The sequence below is a fragment of the Heloderma suspectum genome, chromosome 7 (assembly GCF_057233095.1).
Source record: "Heloderma suspectum isolate Gila_16-S chromosome 7, 16-S_ref, whole genome shotgun sequence".
In the NCBI taxonomy this organism is placed as follows: domain Eukaryota; kingdom Metazoa; phylum Chordata; class Lepidosauria; order Squamata; family Helodermatidae; genus Heloderma; species Heloderma suspectum.
In genome coordinates, this window is record NC_139464.1 from 34,496,180 (window position 1) to 34,523,786 (window position 27,607).

Consider the following 27,607-nt stretch of genomic DNA (forward strand, 5'->3'; position numbering starts at 1 on the left):
ACGATCAGACACGGGCTAGAGCTGTATCTTCAGCCTATCACGTGGCGGTGAAGGCAGCAAAAAAGGAATATTATGCTGCCTCCATCGCGTCTGCAGAGTGCTGCCCCAGGAGGCTGTTCTAAGTGGTCCGGAGCCTGGTCGGTCCTGTGGCTCCGGAACCACTGGAGCATTCTAAGGCCTCCTGTGAGGCTTTGGCAAGGCCCTTTGCAGATAAAATTGATCAGATTAGGTGTGTTACTCTGCATGCTGTGGATACAGTTAGTGAGCAAGAGGCGGCCTGTGGCAAACCGGTTTTGTGGGATCGGTTCCAGCTTCTTCCTCCTGATGAAGTGGACAAGGCGCTTTCATCGGTAGGGCCGACCACCTGCTTACTTGATCCTTGCCCATCTTGGCTCATTATGAGCTGCAGAGAGAGACTGGGTGAGGGGATCAAGGCGGTGGTGAACGCCTCCCTTGAGGAGGAAGTGATGCCATCAGCCCTCAAGGAGGCAGTTATAAGACCGCTCTTAAAGAAGCCCTCCTTGGATCCTCAAGTTCTGAACAACTTTCGCCCAGTCTCAAATCTGCCATTTTGGGGCAAGGTGATTGAGCGGGTGGTGGCGGTGCAGTTGAAGGCACACTTGGAAGAAACTGATTATCTAGACCCATTTCAGTTGGGCTTCAGGCCTGGGCATGGGACAGAAACGGCCTTGGTCGCCTTGGTGGATGATATGAGGAGGGCTCTGGATAGGGGTGAATGCTCCTTCCTTGTTCTCCTCGACCTCTCAGCGGCTTTTGATACCGTTGGCCACGGTATCCTCCTGGACCGCCTGGAGGGGTTGGGCATTGGAGACACTGTATTGCAGTGGTTCCGGTCCTTCCTCTCCAGCAGGTACCAGAGGGTAGCACTGGAAGAGGAGGTTTCGGACCCGTGGCCACTTACTTGTGGGGTGCCACAGGGTTCCATCCTCTCCCCGATGCTATTTAACATCTATGTGAAGCCACTGGGGGCTATCATCAGGAGGTTTGGGGTGCAGTGTCATCAATAGGCGGATGACACGCAGCTCTACCTCTCATTCAAATCTTCACCAAGGTTGGCCGTAGAATCCCTGTCCAAATGTCTGGAGATGGTGAGTGGCTGGATGGGGAGGAATAAGCTGAAGCTGAACCATGACAAGACCGAGGAACTTTTGGTGGGAGACAAGAGGAGGCTGGGGGATGTTGACCTGGTGTTGAATGGGGTACGGCTACCCTTGAAAGACCAGGTCCGCAGCCTGGGGGTCATTTTGGACTCCCAGCTGTCCATGGAGGCTCAGGTGTCAGCTGTGAGCCGGACAGCACTGTATCAACTCCATCTGATACGGCAGCTGCGCCCCTTCCTTCCCGACCATCTGCTCCCATCGGTAGTACATGCCCTGGTCTCCTCTCGTTTAGACTACTGTAATGCGCTCTACGTGGGGTTACCCTTGAAGACGGTTCGGAAGCTGCAGCTGGTACAGAACGCGGCGGCTCGCCTGATTAAAGGCAGCCGCCGGCGAGATCACATCACTCCAGTGCTGAAGGAGTTGCACTGGTTACCAGTTGTTTTCCGGGCCAAATTCAAGGTGTTGGTTTTGACCTTTAAAACCCTATATGGTTCCGGCCCAGCCTATCTTAAGGAGCGCCTCCAGCAACACCAGACAGGCCGCTTAACAAGATCAGCCTCAGATGGCCTTCTCTCTGTCCCATCAGCCAGGACAGCTAGACTGGTGGGGACGAGGGAGAGGGCCTTCTCTGTGGTGGCCCCCACTCTGTACAACTCCCTCCCTAGGGAACTCCGTCATGCCCCCTCTTTAATGAGCTTCCGTCGTGCATTAAAAACGTAGTTCTTCAGGCAGGCATTTGGGGTGGGTTAGGGTATTTAAAAAAAAAAATATGGTAAAATTTTATTGTTTTAAATTGTTTTATGGTGGGTTGTACATAGCCCAGAGTGGCTGGGTGACCAGTCAGATGGGCGGTTAATAAATTAAATAAATAAATAACTGAAATGAATGCATATGTTTTCACAATTTACTGCTACCCCCACTTAAAATTCCCACCTCTTCCTCTGCTGTCTCTCTGGTGTGAAACAACTGGTTGCAGCCCTCTGGGTAGGGAACTGTCTTGTATTCTGTAAAGTGCGACTCAGATGCCTCAGGCACCAAAATGCCTCCATCCTTCTCTCTGTTGACCACATAATGTTCTGTGCTTCTGGAAGTAATACAACTACACACCTTCCAAGAACAAATACTTACGGTTCTGGTGTGTACATTGGTCTAGACGAGTGGCGAATGTACTGGGTAGAGTGAAATACTCTGAAAGCCAAGCCACCCAAAAAATCCCGAGATGACAGGAGACCAGCCACAGGACGTAGACGAAAGCCTGTGCAGCCTTTAAGGAACAGCAAAGCTCAAGGTTACAATCTGACTGAAACCTTGTTCTGATAGATTTATGTTGATCTATGGGCCATTGATGGACCGCAATCATATGCATGTCTACTCAGAAGCAGAGGTGTACAGCTTTTTAAAAAATCTGTTCCATCAGTGTTTCGCAGACAGTCAGACATCTTTCATTTCATCATTTCGAGAGAGGGCCTTCTCAGTGGTGGCCCCCCAACTGTGGAATGATTTCCCCAACGAGGTTCACCTTGGGCCAACATTGTTATCTTTTTGGCACCAGATTAAGACCTATCTCTTTTCTCAGTCATTTGGCAGCATATGATGAGTTCTTAATCAGTCCTGGATTTGTCTTTTATGGCTGATTATTCAATGTTATTTTTAGATATTTGTCTTCATGTATACTGTTTGTGTGTTTTATGTAATTTCTTTTTAACTTTTACATGGTATTGAAATGTTTTTACTGTAATTTAATGTTTAATGCTTTTAATCTTTGGAAGGTTTCTATTTTGTCAGGGATGCTCTGACTTGGATTCCTGCACTGAGCAGGGGGTTGGACTTGATGGCTTTGTAGGCCCCTTCCAACCCTACTATTCTATGATTCTATTCTGTGATTCTATGAAACTGCCCAGGGAGCCTTGGCTATGGGGCGGTATAGAAATGTTGTTGTTGTTATTGTTGATAATCTGCTCATTGTTGAAATTGGATTTCTTTTGTATGACTAGTGCTAATGCACTCTTTCGCTAATGTGCAGTTGCATTTGTGCAAATCCCCCACCAAAAGTATAAGACTGGTTTGCAAGTCTGTGGAATCTCTGTGACTTGGGAAAAGCCGGTCCGCTGTGGAATCCACAGGTTGGATTCATAGAAATCCAAACGAATTTGAATCCATTGCAGACTTCTCCAGCAGCCCTACTCAGAAGTAAGTCCCAATGAGTTCAACTGGACTTACTCACAGGGACTCAGTACTTCAGATACCAGGATCCTATTTCGAGTATTGTGCCAATGATGTCAGGCCCTGGACCTCTCTTTGCAACTTTGACTTACTTTTCAAGAAGTTGGAGACGTCTTCCAGCTGTGGAATATTGTCTTCTTGGTAGCCGCAGTATTTCTCCAGGAGAGGGAAGACATGGTTGTGTTCATAGCAAGCATGGGTGGGATACAGAGTCTTCAGCTCCCTGAAGACTGTCCCCCATGTTTGCTTCTCTTCCTCAGTGTACGGCACCCTGGGGATGGGCTGCCCGCTAGAAAGGAAAGGACAGCTTGAAGCTAGAGTGAAACAGTGATGCCCCCTCCTGCTCCCATCCCTGCCAACACCGTCACCACAAAAGCAAACTCATTCAGTTTGTTTTGACATGCAGTGGTGGAGGGATTTAAGGTCCTGGACTTAATGGTCTAAAACAGCCGTCCCCAACCTGGTGCCTTCCAGATGTTTTGGACCACAGCTCCCAACGTTCCTGACCATTGGCCTTGCTGGCTGAGGCTGATGGGAGTTGAAGTCCACAACATCTGGGGGGCACCAGGTTGGGAAAGCTTGGCGGCCTAAGGATGGATGAAAGTCCCTTACCTGGTCCCGCAGCTTGCTTCGCGGTGGGGGGGAGGCGCTTCGGTTCTCCCCCCGAAGTTCTTGGTGGGGGGGAGGCATCCCGCCCCGCCCAGCCGAAATTCAGGCTGGGGGGGAGGCGTCCCATCCCTCGCCGCCGAAATTCAGGCCGGGGGGGAGCGCCCCGTCTCCCCGGCCGCGAAATAAAAAAAGTAAAGTAAAAACAAACAAACACGTGATAGGCTACGTAACGATTTACGTAGCCTATCACGGCTAGATTTTCAAAGTCATCCGTGATAGGCTATGTAAAGATTTACGTAGCCTATCACGGGTGACTTTGAAAATCTAGCCGTGATAGGCTACGTAAATCGTTACGTAGCCTATCACGTGTTTTTTTTTTACTTTACTTTGTAATGGCGGCGGCAGCCGGTTGGAAGACCGGACGCCCCCCTGCCCCCGCCGAAACGCCGCTGGGACCCGCCGCCGAGAGGGACATTCGAAGGAGGTAAGTCCCATCCCGGGGGGGGGGTGGCAGAGAATTTCACCACCAATTTCGGGGGGCCAAATGCGTTGGCATTCGGCCTCCCGGAGATTCGTGGAGAAATTCTCCGCCATCAAATTACCTCTTTTGATAGTCAAGTGCATTATTTCACTTACTTCAAAATGTGTTTCAGCTGTGGCACCCCACTGACTCAGTGCCCTCCCCTCCAAAACTTTGCTGCTGCCGATATTGGCTTTATTTCGGCACCAATTTAAGTCCTGGCTGTTGACTCAAGCTTTGTGGTCTTATTGTTGTAGCTTGCTTTTTAAAAAATGGTTTGCATGTACTGTTCATTAATATTATAGATCAGTTTCAGGTTGAATGGTTTTTATTGTTATACCCTGGCCTGAGATCAATTGATTTAGGGTAGAGCTGTCTGCAGCTGGCCTCTTGAAATTCTCCACCTAACTAGGGGGCAGAGAAATTTGGGAGACCATTTCACCAAATTTCTCCAGGGGGAGGGGAAATTCTCAACCGTTTCTCCCTGGTAGGGCACCTCACTAGCAGGGCTTGTCCCACAGCTTCTTTCTTTTTTGGTAAGGGTTTTGGGGGTCTTCGTGCTGCAACAGCATCAACTGTCTTAGCAGGTTGGCCCCCAGTTTGCATCCACTGCAATGCAGGTGGGAGCACTGTTGTGTCTAGCTCCAGGGATGTTAGTGCTCTGCCAAAATCTGACCTCAAGTTCCTGGAAGTTTTCTTCCCCCATGAAAGAGGCTTCCATTGTCCTGCCTCATTCAGGATGTTTCATAGTTTATTTTTTTGGGTTTTTTTTTGACTGTGCTGAATCTAGGGATGGGTGGATTCCCTACCTTCCGGTCTGTGGGGGAATCCGCCCAAGGGGGAGGTGATCCATTCCTCCCTGCCGAATCCTCCAGAGCTAGCCTATCACGGGGAAAAACACAGCCACAAATGGCATAGTGGATGCCACTTGCGGCCGTAAAGCATTTAGTTTAACCTAATTGCAGCCATAAATGGCTGCATTTAGGTTAAACTAAATGCTTTACGGCCGCAAGTGGCATCCACTACGTTATTTGCAGCTGTATTCTTCAGAATGATACAGTAATGGTGGCCGCCATTACCATATCGCCAGCAGTCCGGAGCCAGAGTGCCGTTCCAGCCAGAATCCTCCTGGAGCAGAGGTAAGTGGAGCTGTCCCACCATGGACTCCAGAGGCCGTATTCCAAAGAATCTGGCCTCATTTGAGTCCGTGGCAGATTTCTCTAACATCCCTAGCTGAATCACAGCTAGCCTCCCGGGCTGCCTGCATGTCCTGATCTGAAAAAGCCCCATGGGAGGAATTACCACATGGTGCCTTAAACTGGGCTTTAATTGAAGTGTAGGAAGACGAGATATGCAATCTCAAATATGCAGATGATACCACTTTGATGGCTGAAAGTGAGGAGGAGCTGAGGAACCTTATGACGAAGGTGAAAGAAGAAAGTGCAAAAGCTGGGTTGCAGTTAAACCTCAAAAAAACCAAGTTTATGGCAACCAGCTTGATTGATAACTGGCAAATAGAGGGAGAAAACGTGGAGGCAGTGACAGACTTTGTCTTTCTAGGCGCAAAGATTACTGCAGATGCTGACTGCAGCCAGGAAATCAGAAGATGTTTACTTCTTGGGAGGACAGCAATGACCAATCTTGATAAAATAGTGAAGAGCAGAGACATCACACTGACAACAAAGGTCCGCATAGTTAAAGCAATGGTATTCCCCATAGTAACCTACGGCTGTGAGAGCTGGACCATAAGGAAGGCTGAGCGAAGGAAGATAGATGCTTTTGAACTGTGGTGCTGGAGGAAAATTCTGAGAGTGCCTTGGACTGCAAGAAGATCAAACCAGTCCATACTCCAGGAAATAAAGCCAGACTGCTCACTTGAGGGAATGACATGAAAGGCAAAACTGAAGTACTTTGGCCACATAATGAGAAGACAGGATACCCTGGAGAAGATGCTGATGCTAGGGAAAGTGGAAGGCAAAAGGAAGAGGGGCCGACCAAGGGCAAGATGGATGGATGATATTCTGGAGGTGACGGACTTGACCTTGGGGGAGCTGGGGGTGGTGATGGCTGACAGTAAGCTCTGGTGTGGGCTGGTCCATGAAGTCACGAAGACTCGGAAGCGACTGAACCAATAAACAACAACAAGAAGCCGAGGGGGCCACAGGTGGCCAGGGAGATGATTGTACAATGAAAAACAGGACACTTGTGCTCACTCCTCAGTCGCCTCCTAAGTAAGGTAAGCCCAAGAAACCCAAACCCAACCCATGAGAATTTCTCCGAAATTTCTTCACTGTTAAATTTCTTTTCGAAAGCAATTTCTCTTATATTGATTTGAATGAGAATGGTCCAAAAATGTTGGAGAAATGTTTGGTACAGCACTAATTTAGGGTGGGTTAGGGTTTGCAACCAAAAATTGGATGCCTGAGGTGGCCACCATATAGTCTGACTAATAATACAGTCAGCCTTGGATCACTGGGACAAGTTGAGCCATGAGTCAAACCTACATTTCCCAGGTGAAGGCCAACAGCAGCCATGGGATTTCTCAACATTTTCTGCGTAGCAGGTTGTCTTACTGGCAACCCTGTGAGGTCACCCTCCCTTGTAGAAAATATAGCTTACCATGAACACTGTCACTAAGGTGTTTTGCTTAGTTATTTATTAGATGTTTATACTGTCCAACTGGCAAATGCTCTCAGAGCGTTTTACAATCATAAAACAAAACAACACTGTAACAAAAATACAACAATAAAAGTATCAAATAATACAATATTAAACATTAAAAACATGTTTAAAAATTTAAAAACATCAAGGAGCCAGCAGTAAAATTGCAACAGGTTGAAGATGTGAAGGCTGCTTAAACAGGACGGTCAACCTGCAGATCTCCCTGGGAAGGGCATTCCGCAGACTGGAGCAGCACTGATCTGATATATATGATATAGATACAGAGAAGCTGACCATAGGAGAAAAGAGTTGCCTTAGATAGATAACCCCTTAGAACTCTCCTGGCCCTAAATTTCAGTGGCCCTATAAGTCATAAGAACATAAGAAGAGCCATGCTGGATCAGATCAGGAGTCCAGCATTCTGTTCACACAGTGGCCAACCAGCTGTTGATGAGGAACCCACAAGCAGGACACATGTGCAACAGCACCCTCCCATCCATGTTCCCCAGAAACTGGTGTACATAGGCTCACTGTCTCTGGTACAGGAGGTAGCACATAGCCATCAGGACTAGTAGCTATTGATAGCCTTTTCCTTGAGGGATTTGTCTAACCCCCTTGTCTAACCCCTGACCTCAATTTCCTTGAAGGATTTGTCTAAAGTCATCCAAATTGGTGGCCATCACTACGTCTTGTATCGTTTAACTATGTGCTGTGTGAAGAAGTCCTTCCTTTTGTGTGTCCTGAATCTCCCACCAATCAGCTTCATGGGATGACCCCGGGTTCTAGTATTATGAAAGATGGAGAAAAATGTCTCCCTAGCCACTAGGTAATGGCTCAGCAGGAAAAGAAAACCGGCCTCTACCCTAAATACAGTTACAGCACTGTCAGTCTGCCTTGTCCTCGAACCAGAAGGGAGTCCTTTGACCTGTTCTGCTTTGTTGCCTTGACATTAAAACTGAGGGAGGTTGTTTCCTCAGAAAATAATTCAAAAAATGGACAGGCGACTCCCCTAGGCTTTCCCTCCCCCCCGCCCCCAAATCAAAGAGTCTTTTCCAGCAATTTAATAGGGTTTGTGGCACTGCTGGGATAATACGAGGGATTTCCAAAGTGGCAGGCTCTTTGTCGAAAATACGAGCGATACCCCCCCGCATTCCCCACCCCTTTCGTTTTCACCAGAGCTCCCCAATAATTGTGCAATTTTCTGTGTCTCTGCGCCGGCTCCTCCTTGATCTCTGGAGCTTTAAACGTGATTTTGAATTAGAGGGAGGGGGAAACCTGGACTGCTGTGGTTTCTATAGCATTGACCTTTTCTAATTAATCCTTAGGCCACCTTCGTAGGCCTGGAGAAAAGAGCAGAGGCTTAAGGCACCGTCAGACACCAATTTGAAAGCAGCCGAGATCAATAGACCAGTGCTCAGGGTGGCAGGTGAGAGAGGAGAGAGGAAAATGGGGGTGCAAGTGGGGTGGGGAAGATAAAGGGTTTTAAAAAGTGGAGCTCATGGAGTGCCATCTGAAATTCTCCATCCTTTTTCTATGGATTGACCTCAAGAACGCTATAAACTCCTGTAATACGGTGATTTATTTTAACATTGTTGTTTTCTAATCTGCTGCATCTTTGTGGTTCAGGTTGATAATGGCGGGATGAAAACGTATCTAAAATATGCCGCTTAAAAACAAACCATTCATTAGCAAGGAGTACTAAACTATTATTGATTGATTGCTTATCCCACCCCTTCTCTTTCAAGGAACTCAGGATAGCATAAACAGCCCAGCCCATTCAATCCCCCCAACAACCCCATGAGAAAAGGGGGCTTTCACCAGGGTCACCCAGTAAGCTTCATTGCTGAATAGGTGTCTCCCTATTCTGTTACAATTCCAATGCCCTGGTATAATTCCCACGCCCTAACCACTACACCACACTGGCTGTGTTGCAGGGATTTGTACTGTAGGCCAACCAACCAACGAAACCCATCAGTGCGGAGCAGACCCTGATCACCTGGGACACTGATGTATTGTGTTACCTGGCTGGTACTCAGTAACATGCTTCTGGGATACAGGGAAAGCTACTTCCCTGTAGTTACTGTGGGAAGCAATAGCAATAAAAGATTTGGGAACAGAGCTTTATACATCACTGGGAGAGTTCAGATAATCTTATCTCAGTTTAATAAATCAAGGTATAGATGAGTTTTTCTCTGCACACACAGTCCCTTCACTCCTCCCTTTATGTGAATCATGATTAAACCAGAAGCCTCTGATTTTGTCCAAACCAGGAGATGAGGTTACTAGCTTCAGAACAAGTGGCTTTATATCCTGGCTTGTTCCAAAACTCATAACCCTAGTTTCCTGGTTCAGGTGAAACAAGAAACTACATTTAATTGAAGACTTCCTAGTTTCCTCACACTGTGAAGTGAGGAGAAAGGGGCTTGCTTTCATGGGCAAAGGATTGTTTGTATCTTGGCTTATTGAGATTTGAGGCTCTGAATGTGGTCACTGTTCCTCAAGCAATTCCGACAACCTCTTCCATCAAGAGTTCCAACAGAACGGAAGCTGCTGATACCATCTGCTCCCTGAGGCCTACGGAGTCAAATCAAGGTTGTTTTAGATGTTTTCACAGTTGCTCTATTTTATGTGAACTACTCTGCAAAGTTTTTGTTAAACACAGCATATTAATATTCTAGAGCAGAGGTGGGCAACATGTAGCCCTCCAGATGTTTTGTCCTACAACTCCAATCATGCCTCACCATTGGCTATATCCTGGCTATAGCTAATGGGAGTTGTAGGCTGAAACATCTGGAGGGCCACAAGTTGCCCACCCCTGTTCTGGAAATATAAATGGAAAAAAATAAAACCAGTGAGTCCTCCTAAATACTGAGGAACACAGAAGATAGACAGGGGAAGAATCACAGGAGAACTTTAACACACCCTTCCTCCAGGTTGTGGCCACTTACACATTGCCCACAAAGGGGAAATGGATTACCAAAAAGATGTCAAAAGAGGGCACAGATTTGCCTAAAATGTACATATGCTAATTTTAGGCAGTGAACAACAGGAATAGGTACATCAGCAATGGCAATAGTAAGGAAAGAGAAGGGGGAAAGGAGAGACATAAGGCAGGGCCACTTAGAGAAACAGTCCATTGAGTTGGTTACTTAACCATGGACAATGGTTCGCAGGTGAATCTGAGACTGAGCAGGGTTTTGGATGGTCACTTCTAAATTGTGAAAAAAATGAAATGTATCCCCAAAAATGGGGACGAAAGAGGTGAGTGATAGATACACATTTAGAAATAATTATTATCATTTAATCAGAAATACAATAAATCTTACCATACTGCAGAAGACTGTGATGGGGTGACCTCCTGTGTGCCTCATGATTATCTTGGAAATATGTTTTCTGGCAGCCCTTCAAACAGAGGACTGTCCTCTGTAAAAGAGGACACATGGCTGCCCTAGCAGGGCTGGCCCAAGATATTTTGCGGCCTGAGGCAAAGGGCAAGGTGGTGTACCCTCCTGTTTCCACAGACAGAAGTTGCCCAGATAGGCAGTTGAATCTCTCTTCAATGCTGGCAATGGGACAGCATCTTCTACTGCCCCCAGGGCAGCAGACAGGTCACCCTGTCCTCCTGCTCCTCACTGCCACTCTCTGCCCCCCAATATCTCCTGCATGAGATGGCCGCCTCACTCTCCCTAATGATAGAGCTGGCTATCAACAGTGGTTAACTGGTTAACAGTGCATAGTGAAACTATGGAATTCCCTACCATAAGATGTAGTGATGGCCACCCATCTGGATGGCTTTAAAAGGGAGTTGGGCAAATTCCTGGAGGAGAAGGCTATCAGTGGCTACTAGTCCTGATGGCTATATGCTACCTCCAGTATCAGAGGCAGTATGTCTATGTACACAAGTTGCTGGGGAACATGGGCAGGAGGATGCTGTTGTATTCATGTCCTGCTTGTGGGTTTCCCAGGGGCAGCTGGCTGGCCACTGTGTGAACAGAATACTGGACTAGATGGACCCTCGGTCTGATCCAGCACGGCTCTTCTTAAGGTGAGTCTTAACTATTATGAAACTTGAAAAATGGACAGTCTGGAGATGTGTAGATCAGTCTGTGGTTTCCGTAACTTGTCGACTGAGTTTCATTTCAAGTCCATTTTATGTACTTCATAGTACATAAAATCGATTCTAAATTAATGTGTCCATTCTATTCCCCCCTCCCCATGCAAAGTATTGTGTGTGTGGTGGGGTGAAAGAAACAACCCACTTACACGCACGCACATGCACAATGCAGTTGGGCCAGAAATGATAGATACAGAATATTAGATCAAGACCATAAGCGAGGCGTGATTTCAACCCTGTTTACAGCTCTTCCTTTAATGTAAATTGTGCATGCACCCCCCTCCTCTCCCCATTTAATGTGAAGCATACGAGGCACTACTTTATTTGGTGCTCGGGGCTTTGTAGTCGCCTCTGATACTGCGGCGCAATTAAATAACAAAGCTTTGTGGCGCCAAAGCGTGGTCCTCATCTGAATGTAATTTATTTCCAGTAAGCTGTAATTTTAGGATAAATGCAGTCAAAAGAGGATTTAAGCACAGAGCAGAAAGAAAGCCAGCAAGGGAAAATAAACACTTTAGCGAAGAATTGGTGGGATGAAAAGGGTGCTGGCCGGTCTCACCCACTGTCCATGAGTTCAGATTTGGTGCTATGTGAATGCTTGCACTATTCCTCTTCCTCTCCTATGCTCTAATTTGCCCTCTTGCTTCTAATTTAACAGCAAATCCTTCCTTCCTTCCTTCCTTCCTTCCTTCCTCAACTGTTTATTTAAAAATGTATAAGCTGCCTTTCTGTCCAAAGGCCTCCATGTCAGCTACCAGATAATGCTACAGATCAAACCAAGCCTTTTATCCATCAATATCCTTCATGTGATGACAGTTCACAGTGAACATGAGGGACCCCCAACCTTTTTGGACCTGGCTGTGGGCACATTTGGGAATTTGAGAAACTGCTGTGGACACCACCACAAAATGGATCCCACGGAGGATGTGGCTAGTTACATAATGACTGCTGTGGGGACCTGGCTAGTCAAGAGATGGTGGGGGAGGGGGGAAAGAAATAGCGAAGCTAGAGGCTGGGGGGGAGGGGCGTATGGAAGAGTTGCTTCCTGGCCCACCCAGTCTTCTTCCATCCACACAGACCTTTCCCCTTTCCCCTTTCCCCTTTGCGCGCTCTCTCTCTCTCTCTCCACTCCCAGTCTAGCCTCACTATTGCTTTCCCCCTACCCCTTTCCACACTATTTCCTCTGCCTTCCCCATCTCTACCATTCTTCCTTCTCTCCCTTCCTTGCCCCTAGCCTTGCTCTTTCTCCCCCATTCACCCCTTTATCTTGCTGTTTCTCTCCACTCCCACCCTCTAGCCTTGCTATTTCTTTCTCCTCAGCTCTTTACAGCACTGTTTCCCCCTCTCCTAGCCTCTAGCCTTGCTGTTCCACTCCCCTCTACCCCTTTGCCTTGCTTTCTCTTCCTGCCCACTGAACAGCTGATCAGCTGCAGGTTCACAAACAGGAAGGAGAATCTGGCACTCTAGTATTTTCAATTTTTTATTGAATTCCTTTTTGAAGGCAGCAGGGAGTGAAGAGCTTTGGGGGGCATTGGGGTACATGATGTAAACTAATAGTTATGAAACACACTTATCCAAGAGTTAAAGGACTCCAGTCCACAGATCTAGTGGGCTTTAGTTATAAGGGGATAGGTGCCAACTGAAGATTAGGAAAAATGTCTGGAAGGTAAGATCAGTTTGACAATTGGAACCAATGACTGAGAAGGGGGGTGGGCTCTCCCTCACTGGAGGCCTTCAAGTAGAGGCTGGATAACCATCTGGGGTGTAAGCTGTCACTGTGCACTTCTGCCAAGGGTGTGTGTGCAGGTTCCCTCTGCCTCTTCCTCCCTTCCATCTTCCCCTCAATACCTTGCTCTGAGGGTCCTTTTTCAGAGCGAGGCATTGTCTGGAGGTAGCCCTGGAAAGTGCCTGTGTTGCAGCAGTACAGGCCATCTCCAGGGACACCTCCCTGCCCATGCCTTGTTCTGAAAAAGGACACTTCAGAGTGAGGCATTTGGATGGGCTGGCTCTGTGGGAGCCACGCAAGGCATGTTCTTGCTGTGGCCTTTCCTGGGACAGGGGAGCAGCTGGCGTGGCTGTGCACAGTGGCCGCCCACCTATGCCTTACTCAGAGTGAGGCATAGGGTGGGTGATGGCAGTGGTGGTAGCTTCTCCAGAGAGCCACAACAGTTGCAGCCTTTGCCACAGTGGAAGAGTGGTCAGCAGGGCTCTCTGGAGCACCTGCCCACCCGCCCTCTGCCATGCCTCAGTTTGAGAGGCACAGCGTGGTGGTGGCAACACTAGGACTCCCTGTGGCGGGCATGCGGGATCCACTGCCCTTACTGATGTGCCACCTGAGGCGGGGGATTCACCCTGCCTCATGAGAGGGCTGGCCCTGCCTCCACATGTGCATGACGCTTTGCTTTTCAATTGGATGTGAGATGGGAAGCCTTAAAAATGAAAAAGATGGGAGGAGGGAGGGAGCATAAGCACATGAGCTCATTCCTGTAGTGCAAATGTAGAGCTCATTCATGTTTGGTGTTCACCTCCATCTTCTTCCCCTTCCTCTAGGTCCATATCTTGCTTCAGCCCTTTAACTTACCTTGTGGTCAGTGTCAGATGCTTGCCCTCCCCAGCCCCAGTGTAACGTCTGTACTGGTCCCAGGAGGAAGAACAGAGAAAGAACTAGCAGTGGCTTAAGAGCAACCTAGCACACTAAATAATCATTGCTATTTAAGCTAGAAGGGATTTCTACTTTACATGCCCAGGTCCTGCAATACGTCTGCTTAGGGACTGCTGTGTGGCTGAGATAGAGACCCATTGACAGCACTAGTTAAGTAGAGGCATCTGGCTTCTTGAGGCCACCTAGACAAATATCTGCATTTTCCAAAGAGTGAGCATACCCCACACACATACATACACACCCAATTTCATGACAGAGAAAGGAGTTTTTTTTTAGGATACATTTTATTCCTTACTGTCTTTTGCACACTTACTGTCTGTAGTTGTATGCTATGTCTGCAAATTCTTTTCTTCTGGCCCGGTAAATAGGATCTTTGAAACCCTGGAGAAATATAATGAAAAGTATTGCTTTACTCTGTGAGCATTTCAGAACACAAATCTGGCTTTAAGAAAAATGCAGTGTTACAAGTTCACTAAGCATGCAATCCTATGCATGTTTAGACAGAGAAAAGGGGCATACTTGGAGTTATTGGCCATTTCTGTCTAAACATGCATAAGATTGTGTCTTTAAGGATGTTCAGACATGCCATTTCAGGTTCCAGGGAGCAGTAGGAGGGCAAGAAACACAATAAGGATCAAAGCCTGCACCTAGGCATATTCAACAGATATGTATCCTTCAACAGATGTGTTGTGGCATAACCTTGAGCCAGAACCTGACAGTGTCACTTAACTCTATGGGCAGACAACTTGTCTAGTGTGAAGCTAGGAGGACCTAATCTTAGCAGACCCAAACCAAATAGAGGCATTGGGTAAGTTTCAGGTGCCCAGTTAGACAGATGAAAAGGGTCTGCTTTGGCCCACAAACCTAATGTTCTTCACTGCTGTAGTCAACAACAAAAATTATGTGTTCCTGGATGAGCTTCTTTCTCCACATCCTACATTTTATTACAAGCTCTGGTTAATTGTACTTTGGTTCCCCCTCAAAAAAAAAAAAAAAAATCCAGAGGAAAAGGACAATTATCTAATTAATACTAGCCATCGGATCTGGCGTATGTACATCTTTCATTTCAGAGCACTGAGGTTTTGTTTTGTGTTGTTGATGGTTTTGTCTTGCTTTCAACGACTGAGCCCTTTTATCCTGACAGAAGCTCTGAGAGGACTCTTTGATTCGCTCATTCTTCAGAGCAATTGGGTCTCCATTTATCCAGCTTTCTTCTAGGACTCTGCCAAATACTGTGTGCCAAATAATTGTGCAGGATACATAGTTCATTTTAGATTCAGCTAGTGAGCTAGTGAAAGGCTAATCACTCTGCCTCAATTAGTGTAATAGCAGTCTCTGTGTGTGTGTGTGTGTGTGTGTGTGTATATATATATATATATATATATATAGCTGCACTGCATGTAATTTTCTTACAAGTACTCAGCCTCAGTTAAATTAATAGCAGTAATTTCTGGCTACATTGACTGACATTAAAATGAAATAGTATTGTTTTCTTGTCCTGTGAGTGTTAAGGGATGATGTGCTCAGTGTCATACAAAAACTTTACTTGCTTCCGCACCTTGGATAGCTCCTTTAGAGTTCTGACTGGTTCTGACTGAAACCCAGAGTGGATTCACCGCCCCACTGACATCGGAGCCACCAGCCTTCACTGTCATAGGATGGATCTGCAAGCAGGGGCAGGATGACTTTTGCTACTGGCAGACCCCTATTTAGTAAGGGTCCCCCCCCCCCATGAATTACTGTTAGCCTCCAACACAGACTGAACTTTGCCTAAACACTCTAGGCTGTCCAGCTGTGTGAGGAGGAGATTCTATTATGAAGGAGCCCTCCCTTTTCCCTCTGCCTCTAGAGAAATATGAAAATTAAAGGAAGGCACTTCAGATTTTCTTGCCGAAAGCCCAGAGACACAGAATTTATCAAAGCTCTGTGAAATATCCTAAGAACACAAGGGGTAGCTTAGCAACCATGCTGTCTTTCACATGGGGAAGGTTTTAGTTAGAAATGTAGTTAGTTTTAAAACAATGTAGCCACATGTCAAGGTATAAAAAACAATTTACTTGGGAAATTGAGTTAAAAAGGAAGAAAATACTTGGGGGGGGGGAGGAAGGGACCCAATCTCTCACACACACACACGACATTTCAAATAAAAATCAATTAAACTAATCTAACTTCAGTACTTTCATGTTGCCTACTTGAGTAGAATCTTGAGTTTTCAGTGCATATGCAGAGAGGAAGGTCTGAGAGGAAGCATCTTGGCTTCCTGGCTATGTGTTTTCAGGAAGACTAAGGAGATAGAGCAAATTCTCACATATTTATGGGAATCTGAGATCAGAAAAAGCTGTTCCCTTAGTGGAGAAGGACTACTGTTTTCTCCATCGGCAGAAGAAGCTCCATTTTTGAAATCAGTGGTCTAGCTAGCCAATCAAAAAACCATATAGAGGCTAGATCCATCTCCCTAATGACTCTGAACTTACATGCCCAAGGAGTTTGCTGGTTCCAACTCGAAGCACCATGATGAAAAACAGCTCAAAATCTGGATGTTTTTCAGAGACAAAGCCCAAGATGGAGGCTTCATGGTGGGGTTCCAAAATCCACGTGCCACTCCAGATGGCACTGTTGAGCTACATCAGAATATGGGGGTTCTTCACATCTCCATTTGTTTAGAAGTCATACTTTTTGTGCAGCCTTCGAGCCCCCCCATAAACCCTTTGGGGCTGCACCATTTCAGAAGGCAAGGAGGAGATCACATTTGTATGTTCCCCAAAGGTTAAAAATAATAGGGATGTTAGAGAATACCGCCATGGATCCCAGGGAGGCCGAATTCCAGTGAATTCGGCCCCCCAGAATCCATGGCAGAACAGAGCAACCCGCCCCACCACCCTGCAAAAATCTCGTGAAACAGAGCCTACCTGGCTGCGGCTCTGGTGGCGGCAGCTACGGCGGAGGCTCCAGCGGTTCCAGCTGTTGCCGGGCTGCGGCCACAAATGGCAGCCACCATTTGCGTCCCTGGCAAGCCGTGATAGGCTACGTAAGTATCTATGTAGCCTATCACGGCTCAGGGAAGAGATGCAAATGGCGTAGCCGCCATTTGCGTCCGTGTCTTTAGCCATGATAGGCTACATATATATTTACGTAGCCTATCATGGCTAAAGACACGGACGCAAATGGTGGCGGCTATGGGGGCCACCATTTGTGTCCCTGTGCAGCCCAGCAGCCAGATGTCCGGCTGCGGGCGGCCCCGGCCAGCAGCTCCGCGGAGTCACCGCAGAGTGGAGCCAGCCGGGGAGAATTCCAGGGGGAGGGACAGAGCACCTCCCCACCACCGCAGATTGCCCGGTGCGGAGCCAGGTAAGAGTTTCGTACATCCCTAAAAAATAATAATCTCTGCATTACCTCCTATCTTTTGAAGGTAGCAATTTCAAACATATGGCCCATACACCAGTTAATCATGGGACACATCTTGAAAATCTTTCTTCAGAGCTTTTATCATCTACATTTACATTTTCAAGTTGTTCTCTGTGCCCATGAGCCTACAAACATTATTTTTAAAATTTGGAAACTGAAAGTCTAATTTGAGATAGGATGGGGTTAAAAGAGAGATGGGGGGTTGAAAGGTTTTTCTTCTTCTTACAGGGTGATCAGCATCCAGTTCTGCTCCATAGCTGAGAATCTGGTTGGCAAATCTATCCAGATCTTGAATAGTTCTTGGGAACCACGGTACTACAGGTCACAAAAGAAATAGGAATTATGTTTAGCTCTTGTTACTTCATACAAGGTAAGCAGTATGGGGTGGTATCCAATATCAGTCCTACTTACAGCAGACCCATTGAAATGAACAGGACCTAAGTTAGATTAACATTGGATACAACCCATGGAGTCCAGTTCCCACCCATTTGCTCACCAGTTGCTTAACATTTACGGTTCACCATGAAACAAAAATGGATAAGAAGACAGGGCAGAAAATAGTGTGAGAGTGACCTAAATGGTTATCTTCAAGATTTGGTCAAGGAATCTTGCCCTGGTGGCTATCAAGAGACAGGGGCTTTGCTATGCCAGGTCCTCAGTGAGGAATGTATTCTACCTACAAGTGGAGGCTGGTGACTCCAATTTTCAGGGGGCTGTCAATCCCTTCTGGGTTTTAGTCAGAACCAGCCAGAACTCTAAAGAAGCTATCCAAAGTTCTGAACCCTATCCCCAAAATAGGTTTAGCATCTTGGATAGCTCCTTTAGAGCTCTGGCTGGTTCTGACTGAAACCCCAAATGGATACACAGCCCCACTGAAATCAGAGTCACCAGCCTCCACCAATTCCACTCACATAATTGTCTCTGCGTTCACCTTTCACAAAAATCACATGTAGATCATTTTTTTAAAAATCTGCAAAACTAGAGCCACATGCCAACATAGGGGCACACTTAAATCCATCAAAGTAAATGAGTTTAAATGCACATCACTCTATACAGGATTATGGCCCAGTGGTTTTAGAGGATGCAGCGTTGATCCCCCTTCTGTTTTCCTTTAAAAAGAGAAGAAGGATAAAATAAGTTTTTTTTATGTGATTCTATAGTATCATTGCCATCTGAAATGTTCTACGGCATCAAACAACAACGTACTTTAAAAAATAAGCAACCATCTATGCAGATTAACAACACAATCCTTTACATGTCTACTCAAAAGTAAGTCTCACTGAGTTAAATTGGGCTTACTCCCAGGCAAGTGGGTATAGGACTCCAGCCTATAAGTATACATTTACCTGGAAGTAGGTTAATTGAGCTTATTGGGACTTCTGAGGAAACATGATTAAAACTGAGCTGCACAGGACATAGGCACGCTGCACTGAACTATAATCTAAGGCTTCACATTACTAATCCATAAATAGGGTTGCCACCTTTGTTCTTAATATCTCTCTGCTGTTATCAGCAACATAACAGGCAAAAAATCAACTATCAAAGCTTGACCCCTCATTCAGTCTTAATCCTGGAAAATAATAATACTGAGCATGTTTATATCTATAACAAAAAGGAGCCTTAATTCACAATCCTATGTATGTTTAGACAGGAAAAAAGTCCTACAACTCCCAGCATTCCCCAGCCTGCATTGCTGGCTGGGGAACGCTGGGAACTTGTAGAGCTTTCTTCTTGTCTAAACATGTATAGGATTGCACCCTTAAGGTGCATTAGTGTTTGTGAAGTCACAAGTTTTTGTTTCTGCTGTAACGGACTAATTCAGCCAACTTTCCCCAACCTGACTGCCTCCAGATGTGTTGGACTACAACTTCCATCATCCCCAGAAGCACAGCCATGCTGGCTGAGAATCTGGGAATTGTAGTCTAACATATCTGGAGGGCACCAGGTTGGGGAATATTGTAAGTCACTGGTGACATTTAGGTGACATTTCAGCACACGTTCAAAACACTTGGCATATATTATCTTGGCTTGGTGTGTTGAATTTCTGCCTCTTACACAGCTGTTAAGTGCCTCTGTCCATAAAAGGGTGACAGCTCATATGGCCAAAAGAACCTCTCAGATTGTACTGAATATGTGTATTTCCCCTAAAAATCTAGGAAATATCCTGAATTTCATCACTAGAGGGCAGCAGTACCAAAATATTACAGACCTGTGGCCATAAATTGTTAGGGATGTCGGAGGAATCCATTTGGGGGGTGGAGTTCAATGAGTTTTTGTCAGCTTGGCCGCCTTGATTCCATTCTGTCTTCTGCCAGCTGGCCCAACTCAGTGTGCAGTGAGTAGGGCCAGCTGGAGGAAATTCCGTAAATTATTATATTTTTTGCATTAAAACAAGTTTGCGCAAATTACTGCTGCAAATTGCAACTGCAATGTGCAGAAATGTCACTTGTGGGCACCATGCTGGGGATCCTGGGGAAATGGCGATTAAAAAAAAAAAAACCTGATGAAGTTCCTGGATTTCAGGAAAAAGCCTGTGCAATCCAAGCCAGGGGCTCCAGGGAAATTCGACAAGCCCTAAAAGGGCTGGATTTCACTGCAATGGCTATCCCTAATATTTGTGCATCTACAGCACTGTTGATTTTAGGGATATCCCCCTTGGAAGGAGAGGGGTGCATTCTTGGAAGGAGCAGCTGTGTCCTGAAGACCCATTACAACATAACAAGTAAAAGCCACCCAAAATTTCACCCATGATCCTGTTGAAATCAGAGCTGGCGAGAAACAGCAATTCAATCCCAATTTTGTGAAATAGACACAGAAATTCAAGGCGAAATGTTTTCATGAATAGGAACATAGGAAGGTGCCTTATACTGAGTTGAAACCACTGGTCCATCTAGCCCAGTATTGTCGACACTGACTGGCAGCAGCTTTTGAGGGTTTCAGGCAGGAATTTTTCCAGTCGTCTTTGAAGATGCTGAAGATTGAACTTGCGACCTTCTGCAGTCAAAGCATGTGCTCCACCACTGAGCCATGGCTCTTCCCTTAAGAACCCCATCTCTGCCATCTTGAACTCCATGATGGAAGAAAGTCGGGATATCAATTCACTAAATAAAGAGGCCCCTACTTGCATAGGCATGAACCATGGGACCAGTATACCTGTTTTTTCCAGGGTAGTCCTTGTGTGATATTTTTGTCCACATACATAAGCCACTTTGCATACATTCTAACAAACACATGGAGGCTTGATGTGCAGAGAGGGCAGGACCTGTTGCTGTTATCATAATCCCTCCCCTCCACACATAGAGTGAGTCTCGGCACGGGGCTAATGTTAGGACAGGAGGCTTGTGTACTACACAAAACTCTTCTTCAAACAAGAACACTCTGTGAAATTTGAAGACTGCTACTTTCTCCACCACCACCCTTTACCCAATGCAAGGGGTCATCTGGACTCATTTGGATCCCATCTGTCTTTTTTGGGACTAACAAAGCGATTGCCTGGTATCTTTTTTCAAGATGCCTCCCCAAAATGTGCGTACTTCCTTCATACTGTGCATGAGTGAGGGGCACCCTTTCAAAGTTGCAGACAGAAGCTGGTTTCCAAAAGGAGCATGTGGGTGTTTGAAACAACTTCAGTGTACAGTGGATCTTTTTTCCCCCTTCACCTTTCATTTCTTCATTACATCAAATGCTGCTCCCCAAATTTCCAGAGTAGGGGGACTGTATTCAGAAGAAGGAGCCTCCAAAGTTCTGCTATGGATGCTGAAGTTCCCTGCATGGCCCTCTAAATAAGAACATAGGAAAAGCGCTGCTGGAGCAACTGAAAGGCCTCTCTAATTCAGCATTCTGCTTCCCACAATAACCAACAGATGCTTCTGGGAAGCCCACAAGCAGGACATGTGTGCAATAGTACCCATCCAGCTGTGTTCCCAGCAACTGGTATTGTTAATGGAACCAACTGCCTAGGGAGGTGGTGGGCTCCTCATTGCTGGAGGTATTAAAGCCATCTGTCAGGGATGCTTTAAACCAGATTCCTGAACTGAACAGGGGGTTGGACTTGATGACCTAAATGGCCCCTTCCAACTCTATGATTCTATGATCTTTTAATAGTGGAGACAGACACTGGATGAACCTGGCGGGGACCTTCTATGCACAAAGCATGTGCTCTCCCACTCAAGCAATGACACTTCCCTGGATCTGAGTTAAGAACGGATTGAATGCATCATTCACTGTAGAATTCACCACCGCAAGGCATGATGGTGGCCAGGACACTAGCATAGGGCTTTGGGGTTTTTCAAAGTTTGGGGAAATTCATTTATAGACAACAATTCTGTGATACTATCAGTGGCTATTAGCTAAACATATATTCCTGGATGGTGTGTGTATATGTGTAAGTCTGTGTAGGAGATAGATAGATAGATAGATAGATAGATAGATAGATAGATAGATAGAATATCAGCCTTAGTCAACCTGATGACCTCCAGATGTTTCAGACCACAGCTCCCAGCATTCCTGGCAACTGGCCATGCTGGCTGGGGCTGATGGGACTTGAAGCCTGAAACATCTGGAGGGCACCAGGTTGGTGAAGGCTGGTAATTGTGTGTGTGTGTGTGTGTGTGTGTGTGTGTACACACACATATATGCACACACAATATGCACACACACATATTTATACACATATGCACACACATATTTATACACATATGCACACACACATATACTCATACATATGCACACACACATATACTCATACATATGCACACACACCATACACACACAGAGTTATATATATATATATATGTGTGTGTGTGTGTGTATATATATATACACACACACACAGATATACACACACAACATGATTCTGTACACGTCTTTTCAGATATAGAGTTCAACAGTATTTATTCCCATGTAAGTCAGAACAGGAATGTAGTCTACACAATGGAACCTCCATGTTCAGAGAGAGCTGGCCACTGGTGAGGACCAGCTACCAGGAACACGTGGGGAGGAGAGGCTGGCTGACACCTTCATGCCTCCCTTGTGAAGTTCCAGGACCATCCAGATGGCTGCTGTCAGAAACAGCATGTTGGACTAGATGGACCTTGGCCGGATGCAGCAAGGGAATCCTTACAAAGGCTCAAGTGGAGTGCATTGACCACCTTAACCCTGATCCAGTGGCAATGCCATCCGGAGCAAACATCAACAGCACTCCAGGCAAACCTTTAGAAATATGCATATATATATATATATATATATATATATATATATATATATATATATTCTAATTACCCCTTCCCTAAAATGCTGAGATACTTGGGCCCTCCAACATGCTTCCTCTTGCCCCTGTTAGCCAGACATGCTGTCTCTTCCTGATGCTGTTAATGAATGGCCAGAGCAAGCTGTCGCAACACTGACCCTCTGTGAAGCTCTGCAGGGCACATGCGGGCTGATCAGTAATAAATATTGATTTGTCAGCAGGAGGAACAGCGGCATTTTATGGCCCTGCTGGGGACACCCAAGTGGTGACCAATTCAAAATGGGGTCAGATGCTTAATAGGATGCTAATCAGCTATTTATACAAGGGGGCAACAAAACCAAAGGGCTTCCAAAGTTCTGCAGAACTCTGACCAAGTCAAAGACGGGACTTGAAAATTTATTGTCATTTCTAGGCACAGGTTGGTGCCTTTTTAAACATAGCCAACTGCTCTTGTCCGCCCCAGGGTCCCCGCAAACAAGGCTTCTACAGACCCTCAGCCTCCAGCTTGTCTCCAAATGGCAATAAATTGTCTCTATTTCCCTGCTGAAGCAGAATCATATTTAATTCTTTTATTTAGGGCTCCAGGAGGTCTCATTCTAAACTTGCTGGCCACATTTTTTAAGAAGCCTCATGAAAGAAGCGCACTGTGTTTTCATGACATATGAAAAGCCATGCCGGATCGCACCAAAGGCCTATCTAGTCCAACACCCGTGACTTTTTAGAGACAATAGCAAGATATCCCATCCATCACCGTTAATTTGTCACCACATTAAGACATTCCGGTCTATACATATATATTGCCATATGTCCTTCTATGGCCAATGCATGCAGCCAGTTGTTAACATATGACAGATCTTGGACCAGAGTTGTATTCTATAGCAAAATCATCAGGAAATTTGTGGTCAAAGTGAATAGTTTAATCCACTTTGTGGGTAGTGAATAGTTAAATTCACTTTAAATTTTGTGGGCCCAAAGTGAATAATTAAAATGATGCTCCCCTCTGGACTGGAACTCAGTTTTTTTAAAAATGCTACACACAGAGATTGAAGACAGGAAAATGGCATCCCTTCTGGAATCTGTCACCCAACTCAGTGTTTCCATACTGTTTTATGATAAGGTTGGCTCTGTTTGTAGGCACTTCACAACATACTGAATGGTTGTATAAATCAACCCCCACCCCACCCCAATATCCTTGCCCTAACCACATTTCTCTAAAAATAAGAGCTGCTGGTCTCAATGGGCCTTATGGCCAAATCAACACACATAAGGTGCTCAAAAGCGAACGGGAAGAGGAACTCTTTCTTTTTTGGTGGTGGGGGAAAAGAAATTATAACTAAGAACGAGAGATCGAGACATCCCCCTCACCCAAGAAGCAATTAAACCTTCAATTGTAGGCGGCTGTGATTCCCTGCCAAGCCATCCGATTTTGCCTGTCATGCCCCCTTTCCTGAACGAAGGAGGGGTCTGCTTCCTCCAAATATTTCCCTTTTCCCCACTGCAACGTCATGGCTAGGGCACAAAGGAGAGGGTAAGGAGATTATCAGGATTCACTTCAGGAAGATATTATTGCCCTTTCACGTTGCTCCCAGGAAGGAAGAAGAGACAGCAGACCTAAAGCATTTAAAGCCAACCTCAACTGAAATCCTATTAGGGTCACATCTGCTCTCTAAAGAGCCATGAAGGTATTCATAAGACTTGGATGGGTATACGTCTGTTTCTGAAACAGAGATGGGTGTGTGCTGAGTGTTAAACGTTGGAGCTCATGGAAGATTGCACTGGGAAGAGATAAGCTCTCCCCATAGGACTGCCCTTCCTTTGTGTGGGGTTCGCATATTTATTCTATATCATGCATAAGGAATTCATAAGCGATGAATTCTGAGCATGAAGCGATGGCCTGATGTAGCCATGCTCTGATTTAGGCCCTTCTCGGAAGTTTCTGAGTGGCCCCTCTTTGGAACAGGAAGCTGGGTTACACAGATCTTTGGTCTGGCCTTATGTTATGTTCTGATGAAATGGCACAGTCTTCATACTGTTTGGTACAGTGACGGGGGATGGCGGGGGGACTGTTGCTACCAACTGGGCCAATGGAGAAGAAAATTACTTCAATTTTGCCTCAAGCCAGGGGTGGGGAACCTCAGGCTCAGGGGCCAAATCTAGCCCTCCTGGAGTCCCAATCTGGTCCACTGGAGTGTGGCTCCCCAGAGGGCCACACCCACTTCCCCTGGTCCCACCTCCTTTCCCCCAACCACCAATCATTTGGTGACTTCCTAGCTTCTGTGCAGTTCCTGCCCCCACATTCTAAAAGGCATCAGCAAATAAAGAAGCTGGTAATGGGAGTTCACCTTACCTATTTTTGAACATATTTTTTCATTAATACACATTTTTGTATGGACTATGGAGTTTATCCTAAAATATGCATTTTTTATATATTTACCCTTAAATACAGACTTTTTTGGCATTTTAAGCTAAAATACACATTTTATTTTTTATACATGTTTTGGTACATTTATGGAGCTGAGAAGTGTATTGCAAATGACAGAGAACTGTGAAAATTGAAGGATAACTACATTCTAATCTGTGTATTAGTCTAGGAAATGCAAATCAGGTTGGCTGGCTCACTTAAAAATGAAGACCAAATGAAACCCTTGAACATCTCTGTGTGGCACAAGTGGTTTCACCTAAACAGTAACCATAGCATTAGGGATGGCAGAGAATTCCGCCACGGATCTCAGTGAGGCCGAATGCCAGTGCATTCGGACCCTGAACTCCGTGGCAGAACGGCCTGCCACCCCCCCACCCCCCCGCAGATCCCCCCGTCCCCCGCAGATTCCCCCGCCCCCCCCCACAGATCCCCCCCCCCAGGATGAGACTTACCTGGGGCGGATGTTCCAGGCGGCAGCGGCTGCGGTGGTGGCTGCGGCGGCTGGTCTTCCGACCGGCCGCCGCTGCCGCCATTTGCAGTCTTGTCTTGTAAAAAACAAAACAAAACAACGTGATAGGCTATGTAAAGGTTTACGTAACCTATCATGACTGGGTTTAAAAAAACAAACAAACCGCGTACGCAAATGACGGCGGCTATGGCCACCGCCATTTGCGTTCCTTATTTTTGGCCTTCTTAGTCTACGTAAATATTTACGTAGGCTAAAACGGTGAATCAAAAAGGGACACAAATAGCGCCCGCTATGCTATTTGCGTTCCCCTTTATTTTGGCCGACATAGTCTAAGTAAATATTTACATAGATTAAGACGGCTAAAAATAAGGAACGCAAATGGCAGCGGCCATAGCTGCCGCCATTTGCGTATGCGGTTTTTGTTTTTGTTTTTCCCAGAGCCCTCCGTGGCCGGAAATCCGGCTGCGGACAGCTCTGGCCTGGGCTGGGCCTGGCTGGCTGCTCCGTGGAGCTGCAGCGGAGCACAGCTGGCCATGGAGGATTCCGGGGGGGAGGAACGGATCACCTCCCCCCCCGTCGAGGATTCTAGGGGGAGGAACGGAACGCCTCCCCCCCACCATCAACATAATCTGCAGAAAGGTAAGTGACTTTCGTACATCCCTACATGGCACAAACTCCCTATGGTGGTGCTTGATGGGAATGTTGTTATTCTGAACAATATATGTCTTACCAGCATCCTTCCTCTTTTCACGTGAAAGCTCGTGAACATTTGCTCCAATGTCATCTCTCAAGATCCTGATGATTTCTTCAAGAGCAGGAATGTTCTTGCTTTCCAGATTGATGAAAAATTCATACTCATCTTTGTTCAGCCGGGAAGGTCTGGACTCAATGTGGGTCAAGTTTATCCCTTTTTCCTAGAAGAAAAAGTAGCGTGGCAAATATGACACTATTTTTGTGGTGGCCTAAAAAGTGGCTGAAAATTTGTAAGCTGTGTGTCATACTCTGTATTCAAATTTTCAAACCTTGAGGACAAGAACCTTTGTTTATTAAAATATATATATATTCTTGCTGTTTATCCAAAAACCTTTATATTTAAGGATATCAGAGGCATGTAAAAGAAACTGTCAGTAGATTTACAAGAAACTGTAGCCCTACACATGTCTTTCTACAAAGGGCAGAACCGACACCTATCCATTTTGGATACCCTACCTTTCCTTCCAACCTGCATCTCCGTCAGAGATTCATGACTTCTGGCTATATCTTACCTCAGAGCTTTTCTACATGAGGCATTTATTGCGTGCTTGTCATTCCTCACTCACAGTTATTTACAGCATATTTAGATGATATTGCGAGTGACCCTCCAGTTTCACTTCTGCTTTTTAAGAACACTTTCCCAGGTGGGGGTGTTAGTTCAGGGGAAATGGCATATTATTTGTGAAAGTGAAAGAAATGTTTTTCCTACTTGTGTAATAGTGATATTCCACAATCACACAGTGCCACCTAGTGGTTATATAGTGGAAAAGCAGGAAAGGAAAAGCTCTGACCCAGCAGGGCTCTTCTTATGTTATATTACTGAAGATAATTTATTCATACATTTATTTACATTTTGTATCCTACCCTTTTCCTAAGGAACTCTGCGCAGCTTTTTAGCATCAGAGACCCAGATGAGCATTTCCCCAAACAAATGTCATATCTAAATGGGTGGGTCGAGCCTCACTTTTCTTGTATCCAAATCCTCATACAACCCATTCCAGATATGAGGGTGGAAGGCCCAAGTAGCTCCGTAGCATGCCCTCGGTGGCCAAACAACCACAGTATCTTTCCTCACCTACCCAGACAGTGGTGAGATGACTTTCTGGGTTGCAAGGGGGAAGGTGCTAAGGACCAAGGGAAGGAATGGAATGGGTGGGCAGCATGGACATGGGATAGAGCTCCCTGACAGGTGCATCTGTCTGAAAACCTTGCAATGAGTTGGGCCATTTAGGAAGCAGCCTCCGGTCCTCCATGTTTCACATCACATACAATTGTTCCTCTGGAGCCTTGTCATTGGCTCTGTAGCAGCCTTCCCCAACTTGGTGCCATCCAGATGTGTTGGCCTGCAACTCTCAGAATGGGGCATGCTGAGAATTGTAGTCCAACCCATCTGGAGA

The 27,607-nt window shown here is 46.0% G+C and overlaps 1 protein-coding gene across 1 annotated transcript in view; it reads right to left on the reverse strand.

Moving 5' to 3' along the window:
• Positions 1-27,607, reverse strand: part of PAH (phenylalanine hydroxylase) — a 62,356-nt gene that overhangs the window by 16,474 nt on the left and 18,275 nt on the right. The window contains exons 3-7 of the mRNA XM_084809609.1: positions 26,188-26,371; positions 17,545-17,633; positions 14,227-14,294; positions 3,440-3,636; positions 2,253-2,388 (exon numbers count right to left, since the gene is read on the reverse strand). Coding sequence (XP_084665735.1) covers positions 2,253-2,388; positions 3,440-3,636; positions 14,227-14,294; positions 17,545-17,633; positions 26,188-26,371 — 674 coding nt within the window. The remainder of the gene's footprint in view (positions 1-2,252; positions 2,389-3,439; positions 3,637-14,226; positions 14,295-17,544; positions 17,634-26,187; positions 26,372-27,607) is intronic.